General features: G+C 46.5%; 2 protein-coding genes across 6 annotated transcripts in view; one reads left to right on the top strand and one right to left on the bottom strand.

Moving 5' to 3' along the window:
• The window catches only part of aldh18a1 (aldehyde dehydrogenase 18 family, member A1), an 875,135-nt gene that overhangs the window by 254,657 nt on the left and 607,439 nt on the right, over positions 1 to 13,039 (top strand). The gene's annotated exons all lie outside the window — the stretch shown is intronic.
• The window catches only part of entpd1 (ectonucleoside triphosphate diphosphohydrolase 1), a 267,499-nt gene that overhangs the window by 78,900 nt on the left and 175,560 nt on the right, over positions 1 to 13,039 (bottom strand). The window contains exon 1 of one of the 5 annotated variants that reach the window (XM_068053226.1): positions 6,524 to 6,575. The exons of 3 other annotated variants lie outside the window; for them this stretch is intronic. In XM_068053226.1, coding sequence (XP_067909327.1) covers positions 6,524 to 6,560 — 37 coding nt within the window. In that variant the 5' untranslated portion in view covers positions 6,561 to 6,575. Of the gene's footprint in view, positions 1 to 1,577; positions 1,600 to 6,523; positions 6,576 to 13,039 lie in introns of those variants that run through there. One more of the 5 variants, XM_068053231.1, reaches the window with a different exon arrangement.

Genomic DNA, 13,039 nt, shown 5'->3' with positions numbered 1-13,039 from the left:
CCAACCGATCTATATCCTGCTGATTCCTCTGAACAATCCTGATCACTGTCCGCAACTCCACCAACCTTTGTGTCGTCCGCAAACTTACTAATCAGGCCAGCTGCATTTTCCTCCAAATCATTTATATATACTACAAACAGCAAAGGTCCCAGCATTGATCCCTGCGGAACACCACTAGTCACATCCCTCCATTCCGAAAAGCACCCTTTCACTGCCACCCTCTGTCTTCGATGACTGAGCCAGTTCTGTATCCATCTTGCCAGCTCACCTCTGATCCCGTGTGACTTCACCTTTTGTATCAGTCTGCCATGAGGGACCTTGTTAAAGGCTTTACTGAAATCCATATAGATAACATCCACTGACCTTCCTTCATCAATCATCTTCGTCACTTCCTCAAAAAACTCAATCAAATTCGTGAGACACGACCTCCCCTTCACAAAACCATGCTGTCTCTCACTAATAAGTCCATTTGTTTCCAAATGGGAGTAAATCCTGTCCCGAAGAATCCTCTCTAATAATTTCCCTACCACTGACGTAAGGCTCACCGGCCTATAATTTCCTGGATTAGCTTAGTTTAGTTTTGAGATACAGCACTGAAACAGGCCCTTCGGCCCACCGAGTCTGTGCCGACCATCAACCACCCATTTATGCTAATCCTACACTAATCCCATATTCCTACCACTTCCCCACCTGCCCCTATATTTCCCTACCACCTACCTATACTCGGGGCAATTTATAATGGCCAATTTACCTACCAACCTGAAAGTCTTTTGGCTTGTGGGAGGAAACCGGAGCACCCGGAGGAAACCCACACGGTCACAGGGAGAACTTGCAAACTCCACACAGGCAGTACTCAGAATTGACCCGGGTCGCTGGAGCTGTGAGGCTGCGGTGCTAACCACTGCGCCACTGTGCCACCCCTTGATTATCCTTGCTACCCTTCTTAAACAAAGGAACAACATTGGCTATTCTCCAGTCCTCTGGGACCTCACCTGTAGCCAATGAAGATGCAAAGATTTCTGTCAAGGCCCCAGCAATTTCTTCCCTTGCCTCCCTCAGTATTCTGGGGTAGATCCCATCAGGCCCTGGAGACTTATTTTTTATTTAGAGATACAGCACTGAAACAGGCCCTTCGGCCCACCGAGTCTGTGCCAACCAACAACCACCCATTTATACTAACCCTGCAGTAATCCCATATTCTGGAATACCTACCTATACTAGGGGCAATTTACAATGGCCAATTTATCTATCACCTGCAAGTCTTTGGCTGTGGGAGGAAACCGGAGCACCCGGAGGAAACCCACGCAATCACAGGGAGAACTTGCAAACTGTGCACAGGCAGTACCCAGAACTGAACCCGGGTCCCTGGAGCTGTGTGGCTGCGGTGCTAACCACTGTGCCACTCTACCTTAATGCTTTACAAGACACCCAACATCTGTGTTTCTCTCTGGACACTGTGGTACGGCTGCTGCTCTGTCTGATATCAGCAGTGTTTCATCTCGAACATAAACCAATCCAGCAGCAGCCAGCTACCCTGGCTCTGAAACACTTCCGCCCCATAGATTTCAGCTACTCACTGTGCATTCAAGAATGGGAACAAAATGAATGTGACTCTTCCTGCTGGGGTAGGGCAGCCAGGATTTCCGTGGTAAATGACTGCTTGTGAATCACAAGTCTGAACAATACCAGCAACAAACTACAGAAACTGAGACAAATGACACTGCTCCACACACAGTCCCCAGACTGCGTTACAGTCCCAGCAGAGTGACAGCAGTGTGTGGGATGCAGCCGCAATCAAAGTGTTTGCAAATTACACTCAATCAATGCACAATGCATCTTCCTCGAGTGCAATGACTGGTGGGAGTTGGTGGAGGTAATATTTAATTCCGTGAACAACCACTTTCTTATATGGATAGCGGCTCTGAAATGCAGTCATTCTTGAGCAGGTATCAAGTCCGAGTGGTGTTATCAATCTGCCTTCCCTGAACCTCAGGGTTATTTGTACAGAAATATCTTTCTCATGAACTTCCACACGCTCACAAAAGACAAGTTGCTGCGAATCTGCCACACTCCCAAATTTTCTTGTTGCTATGGAGACGGTGTCGTGCTTAGTAGATCGATGAGCTCTAAAGGGACATCTGCTTTAATTGTTCACTCGATATTACAGCCACTCTCACTGGACCCCATACAGATATAGTTCCTTTTACCTTACATAGCACAATAAACCCTTCAGTTCAAATGATCTGCAGCTACAACACTGGCAGCTACCCAACAAAGTAGAATATTGCCCAGGTATGTGCTGTCCAATCTTCCTGGTGTTCAGTCCCACTGCACCCAGCCAGGCAGTGTGCAGGCCTTGCTATGTGATAAATAATGTGTGCGTATAGCCACGCAAAAATATTTATAGGGACTGCACACCACAATTAAATTTTAAATGGAACATTGGTCCTGTCCACAAAAAAAAAGCACAAGCCCAATCTAGCACATTACCACCCCATCAGTCTACTCTCAATCATCGGCAAGTGATGGAAGTTATTGTCAACAGTGCTGTCAAGGACTTACTCAGCAATAACCTGCTCACTGATGCTCAGCAGGACCACTTGGCTTTAGATCTCATTCCAACCTTGGTCTAAACATGGACAAAAGAGGTAAATTCCAGAGGTGAGAGTGACTGCCCTTGATATCAAGGCAGCATTTTCAAGGAGCCTTAGCAAAACTGAGGTCAATGGGAATCAGGGGGAAAACCCTCCGCTGGTTGGAGTCATACCGAGTGCAAAGGAAGATGGTTGTGGTTGTTGGAGGTCAATCATCTCAGTCCCAGGACATCACTGCAGGAGTTCCTCAGGGTAGTGTCCGAAGCACAACCATCTTCAGCTGCTTCATCAATCACTTTCCCTCCATCATAAAGCCACAGGTGGGGATGTTCACTGATGATGGCACATTCACAACTCCACAGATAACAAAGCAGTCCGTCTCCATAGGCAGCAAGACCTGGACAACATTCCGGTTTGGGCGGATAAGTGCCAAGTAACATTCGTGCCACACAAGTACCAGGCAATGACCATCCCAAACAAGAGACAATCTAACCATCTCCCCATGACATTCAATGGCATTACCATCGCTGAATCCCCCACTATCAACATCCTAGGGGAAACGTAACTGGACCAGCCATATAAATACTATGGGTACAAGGACTGGGAATTCTGTGATGAATAACTCACCTCCTGACTCCCCAAAGCCTGTCCACCATTTACAAGGCACAAGTCAGGATTGTGATGGAATACTCTCCACTTGCCTGGATGGGTGCAGCTCCAACAATACACAAGTAATGGCAGCAGTGTGTACCAGTTTCAAGATCATTCACTCCCTCTATCACCGACACACAGTGGCAGCTGTGTGCTTTTAAAAAACAGAATGAATTTTGCTGAATTCTGACCTTTCAGTTCGTCAAGGACAATCAATTTTGAAATGGGACTTTCTCTGCTTTTCACGTATTGTCTAAAGGGAGCATTTAGGAGCAAATCTCTGAGATGTTTTCTGTCTGACATTGGTGCCTGGCACCTCACATACCAGACTCATTTTAATATGACGTTTCTGAGCTAAGGCCAGAGCAGGAATTCCCTCTGGCTACAATTACTGCACGCACTTGGAGCTGCTTCAAACAATATGTTCAGTCTCAAATGAAAAACAACATTCCTGCCTTCGGATATTCCCACATTACATTATTGTTTAGTTCTTCACCAAGGGAAACGTAGGAAATGAGGCTTCACCAGGCAGGTCGTCCTTGCAGGAGTGTAAGCCCAACATGTGCAATGGACTCTTTCAGCACAAGAGGAAGCTATTCAGCCCATCATGTCCGTGATGGCTCTTTGAAAGTACTAATCAATTAGTTCCACTCTACTGACCTTTCTCCATAGCCCTGCAGTTTTTTCCTTTTCAAGGATTTACTCAATTCCCTTTTGAAAGTTATTGTTGAATCTGCTTCCACCACCTTTTCAAACAGCACATTCCAGATCACAACAACTTGCAGTGTAAAATCCAGCCCACAATATGGACTGATTTAGGGAGGGGAATTTTATGTTCTTCCCCACGGGGGGTTTGGAGACCACCCTCACCACCTTCCTGCCTTCACCAAAACTGAATCTGGGGCAGGCAGGGTTCATCCCACCGAGCTGCAGTTAGCTGAGTGGTGGGCTGGCCAGTCGCCACACTGAGAGCACGGCACGAGAAACCGTGCAGGTTGCTTGCTGTCTCCAGGAAGGGTCTCTCATTAGTGCCTGATTGAGGAATCCAGCATTGGAAAGGGGGGTGCCTGCTGAGAGCCACACTCTTGCTCTTGCTGCCGATTCTCCGACACTCCCATCCCCCACAATCCCCCACCTCGCAAGACCCCTCCCTCCCTGTGGTCTGGGTCCAGCGCTGCTCCTGGGCCTCGGGTCAATCCTCCACCGACAGCAGCCACTGCCTCCACTGTGGTGCTGCTCAGTGAAAGAGCTGCCGGCTTCTGATTGGTCAGCAGCTCTCAGCGGGCAGGACTTCAGTCGCCCGGGTCCTCGAGCCCGTGGAAGTCCCACCACTGTCCAGTTAAGTTCCTGATTGGCACGAGATTTGACAGGCCTTCCCCAGAAGGGGTGATGTAGGGTTCTCAGTAGCACTTTTGCCAGAGGTCGAGACCCCCGTTACCTGGATAAAGTCCCAGCTTTAGTCATGTGAGGTATTCACCAGGAAAAGAGTTAACATGCAATGAAAATGTTAAATTAAGAGGAGTGCAGCATCTTGGATTCCTCACTGTCCCCTACCCACAACCTTTAATCATTCTCTTCCCATCCTACAGTCTCCCCATAACATCTGTTATGTTTATAGTTGCAGCTGCAATGAAAGAATAGCCCCCAGCTACACTCCTTACTAGTCTCTGCAAGTGAGACAGATGTGGTCACCATCAGCTCATTGAAATCAACTGCTTTTAAATGGAAATAGTCAATGTGTGAGTTTTGGGAATTAACAGGAAGTAAAGACCAGGCCTCACTTCACAATCAGAAGGTTTTTGAAATCCTGGAATTTCTGACTTGGTTTCGCCCTCCTGTTAGTTATGCAGATGTTAGTTTGAAATTCAACTTTTTATACTAAAATTAGGAATGGTCCTGAGATCCTGCTCAAAGAGGATTCACATCAGTTTGGAGAGATTCTGGAAAGCTTATAATCTGTCAAGGTGGAAATCTACTGTCAGAAATGCTGCATAACAGATCAAATGTCCCAAACACTGAGAGTGCTGGTCACAGACAGGATGGTGGGTTCGACACATGTCTGAGTTCATGGTGATCCTGAGACCCAGGGTGTGTCCTCATTTCCTCTCATGTGCCCATTTTCCATTGCTGATGTTTATTTTTGCACCATTCAATAATTTTTCACGCATGCCTTGACTTACTGTGTGTTAGCGGTCGGTACAAAATGCTTCCTTTTTGGTTTCAGACTTTATGAAGTCTCCCTCTTTACGGAACCGAGGAGATTGTGTGTTTGAGGGATAGGTGGGTGGGATTGGGAGAGGATTAATAACGAGTAGGTAGATGTATGTACGACTGGGCAAGTGTTGAGGATGATGCACTGACCTTTCCTTGACCTTTTTGGGGCACAGCTTTCGACAATCTTCCAGAATATGCTGGATTTGTACAAGTTACACCTCCTCTTTCAATATTTCCCATTGTTGATCTCTGACTCTAAATGCTTGTTCATCCACCCATTTAACCTGCCTAAAGTCCTACAATAATACACTTCCTTCCAGTCAAATTCGCTTCTCCTCAAATCTTCATTTCAATTCCCTGTTCTTACACGACACATGATTACATTCCAGTCAGTTGACTCAATATTAAACACCGCTCAAACATGTAGGAAAGAGTTGGGCAAGGGATTATAATTATTCCCAACTGTTATAATATTAACCAGGGTTATTCTGGCCTGGGATGAAGCTCTGGCTAAAGGCAGGTGGAGCAAACTCAACATGAAATACCATGGCTTGATAAGATCATCAAGAAACTCAATCATTTCCATCTTCGCTGTCTGCGGTGCATTATGGGTATATCCTGATGGGATAAAATCCCAAATATGGCAGCCCTCTCAAAGGCAGAGCTCCCAAGTTGGGGTTGGGTTAGCATCCTTCCATCTACAAAAGATGATGGACACACAGCAAACAATCCATTTAGGTGGGATGTCTTCTCTTGCTGCACCTTTGCTGATGGCTGTGAAGGCCAATCCTTGAGAGGCAGGTTCTGCCACAAGTGCTGCACGTGAAGCTGCCAGGTGACGCTGTGAGTTGTTGTTTTCGGCGTTGCTGCCTGTTGCCAAGCTGCTGTAGCCAGTGGTTATTGTGGTAGTGCACACCAGTCCACAGGATGTATCGCCATTTCCCTCTTTCACCAGCTCGTGACTCCCAAATGCGAGTCGACATTTAGGGCCTTCAAGTCACGCTTGCAAGCATCCTTGAAGCGGAGCTTTGGACACCCCGGTCTTCAGGCCCAGGCAACCTCACCGTACAGAAGGTCCTTGGGTATGCGACCGTCGCTCATTCTGCGGACGAATCTGATCCACCGAAGCAGTCTCTGTTTCATTAGTGCCGACACACTTGGGAGCTCTGCCTTTGAAAAGGTTGGTGCATTTGTAACATTCACGCCACACAAGTGTGACAGAAACCTCACCTGCCAGATGGAAATATATTAATTTCGTCATATGGAATATTATTTGAGCACTTACTGGAAATTGAACATAACTTGTTTTAAAAGACCACAGCACAGTGGCTGAAAACATGGCTGCACATTTGCATTCTGAAAGACAGTTGCATAGAGAGACAATGGGAGTGCTCCCTGCTTCAATTAGCCAGATGGGTTTTGTCATTAGTGGTGATCAAAAGACATTGAGTTATTGACTGTGTAAGAGCCAGCACTCCACCACCCCGCCTCCCCCTCCACTGAGTGTGTCCAGTAAGCTTGGAGGAATCCACAAACCTCACAGTAGAGGCTGTTTCAAGCAGGGAGCTAGTCACATGACTAACTTGCTGGCCAACCTGGGGCTTTTTGAATTATGCATGACACAGAAAGAAAGAGACTGCAATTGAACTTCAAGAAGCGAGCACTCCCTCTCTCTGTCTCACTCTCTCTCTTGCAAAGCTCCAGGGACCCATGGAAGTAACTTGAACCTCAAGACAGAAGACCAGTGAAACAAGTTTGAAAGTGTGCACTGGGCCCCAACAAGAACTGCTAGACTTAACTTCAATCAAAGACTTTATATCCAACCCAAAACCAGTAACTGAACTCCATCTATTACTTCAAATCCTCCCCCTTTTATTCTTTCTCCTCCTCTGAATCTATTTGTGTGTGTGTTTATCACGTATGCATTCTAGTGTGGTCGTGTTATGATTTTTAGTAGTTTTAACTGAGCTAGAGTTTTAAGGTGAATAAACTTACACCTTTCTTGTTTAAATTTGAGAAAACCTGTCTGGTTGATTTCTTTACAATTACAATTAGAGAGCAGAGAGCAAGGACTCACTGAGGTGACACTAAAAACACTGTTTTAAAAGTTCAACCCTGTTATGGCTAAACCAGGAAAAGGCTGACAGGGGAGCCCTAGACCCCTTCCTCACCCAGTCATAACAGAAATTTGGGGGCTAGCGTCCGGATTGGACCCACAGACAAAACAAGGAATTGGAAGTGGGAAATCAAATTGATCCAATCAAAAAGAGAAAAGATTTCAATCCAGGTTTTCTTGTGGTTGTGTGTGATTGAATACTAACATGTCTGCAACTGAAGCTAGTAGCTCTCCAAGCCAGGGTGAAGTAACTTGGGATAAGTTAAAAGCACTGTCTATGGAGGAGTTGAGGAAAATGGCTGAGCAGTGTAGGATCACTGTACGTGACAAGGCAAAGAAGCCTGAACTCCTAAGACTAGTGAACAACCATTTTTCCCTGGAATCTGAAGAAGCAGAGACAGGGTTAGAAACAGACTCTGACAGGGTAATGCTAGTAATGATACAATTAGAACAGAGGAAATTTGAATTAGAGGAGAGAGAGAAGGTCAGAAAGAGAGAGAGAGAAAGGGAGAGACAGGAGAAAGAAAAAGAGAGGAGAGAGAGAGAAAGAAATTTCCAGAAGGAATGGGAGGAAAGAGGCGGCTTGAGTTAGCTAGGGGCTGACAGAGTAACCCCAGTGAAAGCATGAAAAATACAAGTAGTGTACGGAGTTTTTAAACTTTTTCCAACCGATTCCAAAATTCAATGAGGGAGATGTGGAAGCATTTTTTGTATCTGTTGAGAAACGTGTAAGGCAGTTAAAGTGGCCGGCTGAGAATTGGACTCTTCTGTTGTAAAGTAAACTAACAGGAAAAGCCCACGAGGTTTATTCCCTGTTGCCAGATGAGAGTTCATCAAATTATGAACTGACAAAAAATGCTATCCTCGGGGTATATGAGCTAGTATCGGAGTCCTATCGCCAGAAGTTCCGAAATCTCAGGAAGCAAGCTGATCAAACCTACTTGGGGTTTGAGAGAAGTAAGCAGTTGGCTTTTGACCAGTGGTTGAGGGCTCTTAAAGTGCAGCCCAGCGATGAAAACCTCAGAGATGATTTTACTAGAGGAATTTAAAAACTCTCCCAATCTCCAGAAAGACCCATGTGAAGGAACAAAAAGTACATGGAGTGAGGCAAGACCCAGTTCTGGCTGATGAGTTTATCTCATTTACAAGTCGGTTCCCCAGGGGAAAACCTTTCCTAGTCACCCCCACAAATCGGAAAAGGACAAAGGGTGGGAAGGTGATAGAAGCCCAAGCAGTCCTGGGAGAGAAGGAAAAGCAGGAGACACAGGGGGCCCTCCTCCAGACGAAAAGGAAGGTGCTGTAAGTAGGAGTGAGACCTGGAGACATGGGACCTGCGGGGTGGCACAGTGGCGCAGTGGTTAGCACCGCAGCCTCACAGCTCCAGGGACCCGGGTTCAATTCTGGGTACTGCCTGTGCGGAGTTTGCAAGTTCTTCCTGTGACCGTGTGGGTTTCCGCTGGGTGCTCTGGTTTCCTCCCACAGCCAAAGACTTGCAGATTAATAGGTAAATTGGTCATTGTAAATTGTCCCTAGTATAGGTAGGGAAATTGAGGGAAGGTGGGGATGTGGTAGGGAATATGGGATTAATGTAGGATTAGTATATATGGGTGGTTGATGGTCGGCACAGACTTGGTGGGCTGAAGGGCCTGTTTCAGTGCTGTATCTCTCTATGACTATAACCTGTGTACTTCCATTGTAATAAGGCAGGTCAACTAGGAGCTGACTGCTGGAAACTAAAGGGAAAACCTGGAGGGTTAATCAGGACACACCCACTCAGTGACAGAGAAGGGACCCTGATAGAAAGCACAGCAGAACAAGCTGTGGCTTTAACTGCAGCAATAGTAAGACCCAGAAAACATGCTGCTGCAAGTGCAGGAAAATTTAATATGATTCCTGAAAGTCATCAGGGTTTTGTGTCTGAAGGGAAAGTAACCCCCATATCTCTCGAGAAGGGCCAGCAAGCCCATAGTAATTCTCAGGGACACAGGGGCCACTAGATCCCTTTTACTGGGAAAAGGCCTGACCTTTCCCCCAGAGAGTGCAGTGAACACCAGAATGGTGGTGAATGGTATTGGAGGGCAGTGTATGCCTGTACCTGTACACCGGGTGCACCTGGAGTGCGACCTAGTTTCAGGATCGGTAACCGTAGGGACTGTCCCCAGTTTGCCTGTGGATGGGGTTGACCTGCTCCTCGGTAATGATCTGACGGGGGTGAAGGTGGTAGCCCCCACAGTAGTGAAAGAAAGACCTCAGGAGGTCAGAGAGACAGGACAGTGGCAGGAGATGGTCCCCTGCAGTTTCCCTGAATATGTAGTGGATCAGGCCATGATCAAACCAGCTCCCCCAGAGGAGACTGAATTCACACTGCAGGCAGATGACCATGTCTGCCTGTCTGAGACTTTCTTTGGGAAGTTGGGAGACCCAGGGAATGAATTAAATGGATTTTCCCTAGCTGAGGCTCAGCGAGCTGACCCAGTATTGTGAGAGTTAGCACAGGCTGCCCAGTCTGAAAGTGAAGCAGAGGGAGTCCCTGATTGCTACTATTTAAAGAATGAGGTACTGATGAGGAAATGGAGTTCTCCTCACAGACCTGAGGGCAAGGAGTAGACAGTAGTTCACCAGTTAGTGGTGCCGCAGAGGTAACGGATATATTAAGAAGGGCCCACGAGACTACACTGGCTGTTCATGCCGGTATATGAAAGACCAAAGCCCGCATGAGACAGCTATTTGACTGGCCAAAACTCCACAAAGATGTGGTGGAGTACTGCAGGAGTTGCCACATGTGCCAGGTTGAGGGGAAACCCCAACCTACAGTGAAACCTGCATCCCCAGAGTCCTGTATTGGCGTTAGGAGGACCCTCCAGCAGAGGGCTGGTGAACTGTAAGGGACCCCTGCTGAGAACAAAAGGGGACAGACAGGCACAGAGATGGTAAGACGTTACAGAGAAAAGGGGAAACAGGGACAAAGAGGACAGGTTAAAGGAGATTCGAGAGGATTCCCAAATAAACACCCCTACTGTCCGGTCAGCCAACCCTGAATGTTGGAAAAATTAGACCCCACATCGTCCTATGTAAATGCAAACATTAGAAACACCCCACCAGAGTTGCTAACGGCATTTACAGAAACCTGCAGAGACAAAGAGGGCAGAGTAACTGTGACAGTGATGCCTCACCAAGTTGAAGTACCACAAGGGAGTGCAGTAGAATCTGGATAAATACCTGTAAGCAGGAGGGTCTCAGAGGACAAAGGGAAGATTAATAAACAATCCACATCCATAGTCAGGAGAAAAGGGAACCAACCATCCTCTAAAGTGAAAAGAATTTGCATGACTTATCAGAGCACTGAAAGAGAGATCAGAGTGGATCCACCCACTGCTGACACCCATGATCAGAACTCCAAACCGCGAATTAAATCTAACCCTCCCCCTGCAGACTCAACAGAAACAAAGGCACCCTCGACAAAAATGGAAATGTGCAAACTGCAAACCTCCGCAAAAATTACATGTTTATTGGGATGCCCATTCCCAGCATATTGCAGGCTGATAGTGAAGAAATTTTAAATTGCTTGGACAACACATAACTATCTCAGACCCACCTCAAAGGAAAAGGGGCTGTTTAAAGCAGCACTGCTATCAAGGAAAGACAGACTGTGACAACATTAAGATTTCTGAATGAATGAGAATGAATGAGAGAAATGCATGTGTGTTTTCCGGTACTTTCTCTTCTTTCTATTTTATAATGAAATGTTCTCCTAATGTCACATTTCATTTCGCTGGATGTGGAGGTGTGACAGAAACCACACCTGCCGGATCGAAATATGTTAATTTCGTCATATGGAACATTATTTGAGCATTACTGGAAATTGAACATAACTTGTTTTAAAAGACCACAGAACAGTGGCTGAAAACATGGCTGCACATTTGCATTCTGAAAGACAGTTGCATAGAGTGACAATGGGAGTGCACCCGGATTCAATTAGCCAGATGGGTTTTGTCAATAGTGATGATCAAAAGACATTGAGAATCATTATCTGTGTAAGAGCCGTCATTCCACCCCACCCCCACACCCCCCACTGTGAGTGTCTGGTAAGCTTGGAGGAATCCACAAACTTCACAGGAGGGGCTGTTTCAAACCAGGGAGCTAGTCACATGACTAACCTGCTGGCCAGCCTGGGGCTTTTTGAATTGTGCCTGACACAGAAAGAAAGAGACTGCAATTGAACTTCAAGAAGAGAGCACTCCCTCTCTCTGTCTCACTCTCTCTCATGCAAAGCTCCAGGGACCCAGCGGAGGTGGTAGACGCGGGCACGATAGTGTCTTTTAAGATGTATCTAGACAGATACATGAATGGGCAGGAATCAAAGAGATACAGACCCTTAGAAAATAGGCGACAGGTTTAGATAGAGGATCTGGATCGGCGTAGGCTTGGAGGGCCGAAGGGCCTGTTCCTGTGCTGTAATTTTCTTTGTTCTTTGTTCTCTATTCTTTGACCCATGGAAGTAACTTGAACCTCAAGACAGAAGACCAGTGAAACAAGTTTGAAAGTGTGCACTGGGCCCCAACAAGAACTGCGAGACTTAACTTCAATGAAAGACTTTATATCCAACCCAAAATCAGAAACTGAACTCCATCTATTACTTCAAACCCTCCCCCTTTAATTCTTTCTCCTCCTCTGAGTCTATTTGTGTGTGTGTTTATCACGTATGCATTCTAGTGTGGTCGTGTCGTGTATTTTTAGTAGTTTTAACTGAGTTAGAGTTTTAAGGTGAATAAACTTACACCTTTCTTGTTTAAATTTGAGAAAACCTGTCTGGTTGATTTCTTTACAATTACAATTAGAGAGCAGAGAGCAAGGACTCACTGAGGTGACACTAAAAACACTGTTTTAAAAGTTCAACCCTGTTATGGCTAAACCAGGAAAAGGCTGACAGGGGACCCTAGACCCCTTCCTTACCTGGTCGTAACACAGGCAATGACCATCTCAAACAAGAGAGAATCTAACCATCTCCCCTTGGCATTCAACCGGATTACCATCGCTGAATCCCCCACTATCAACATCCTAGGGGCTACCATTGACCAGAAACTGAACTGGAGTAGCCATATAAATACCGTGGCTACAAGAGCAGGTCAGAGGCCAGGAATCCTGCGGCGAGTAACTCACCTCCTGACTCCCCAAAGCCTGTCCACCATCTACAAGGCACAAGTCAGGAGTGTGATGGAATACGCTCCATTTGCCTGGATGGGTGCAGGTCCAACAACACTCAAGAAGCTCGACATCATCCAGGACAAAGCAGCCCGCTTGATTGGTGCCCCATCCACCACCTTCAACATTCACTCCCTCCACCACCGACGCACAGTGGCAGCAGTGTGGACCATCTACAAGATGCACAGCAGCAATACACCGTCTCCTTCGACAGCACCTTCCAAACCCGCAACCCATACCACCTAGAAGGACACAGAAGCAT

This window comes from Heterodontus francisci, chromosome 20, assembly GCF_036365525.1.
Source record: "Heterodontus francisci isolate sHetFra1 chromosome 20, sHetFra1.hap1, whole genome shotgun sequence".
Classification (NCBI taxonomy): domain Eukaryota; kingdom Metazoa; phylum Chordata; class Chondrichthyes; order Heterodontiformes; family Heterodontidae; genus Heterodontus; species Heterodontus francisci.
The sequence above is the reverse complement of the archived record's forward strand: the minus strand, read 5'-3'. Positions and strand labels throughout refer to the sequence as shown.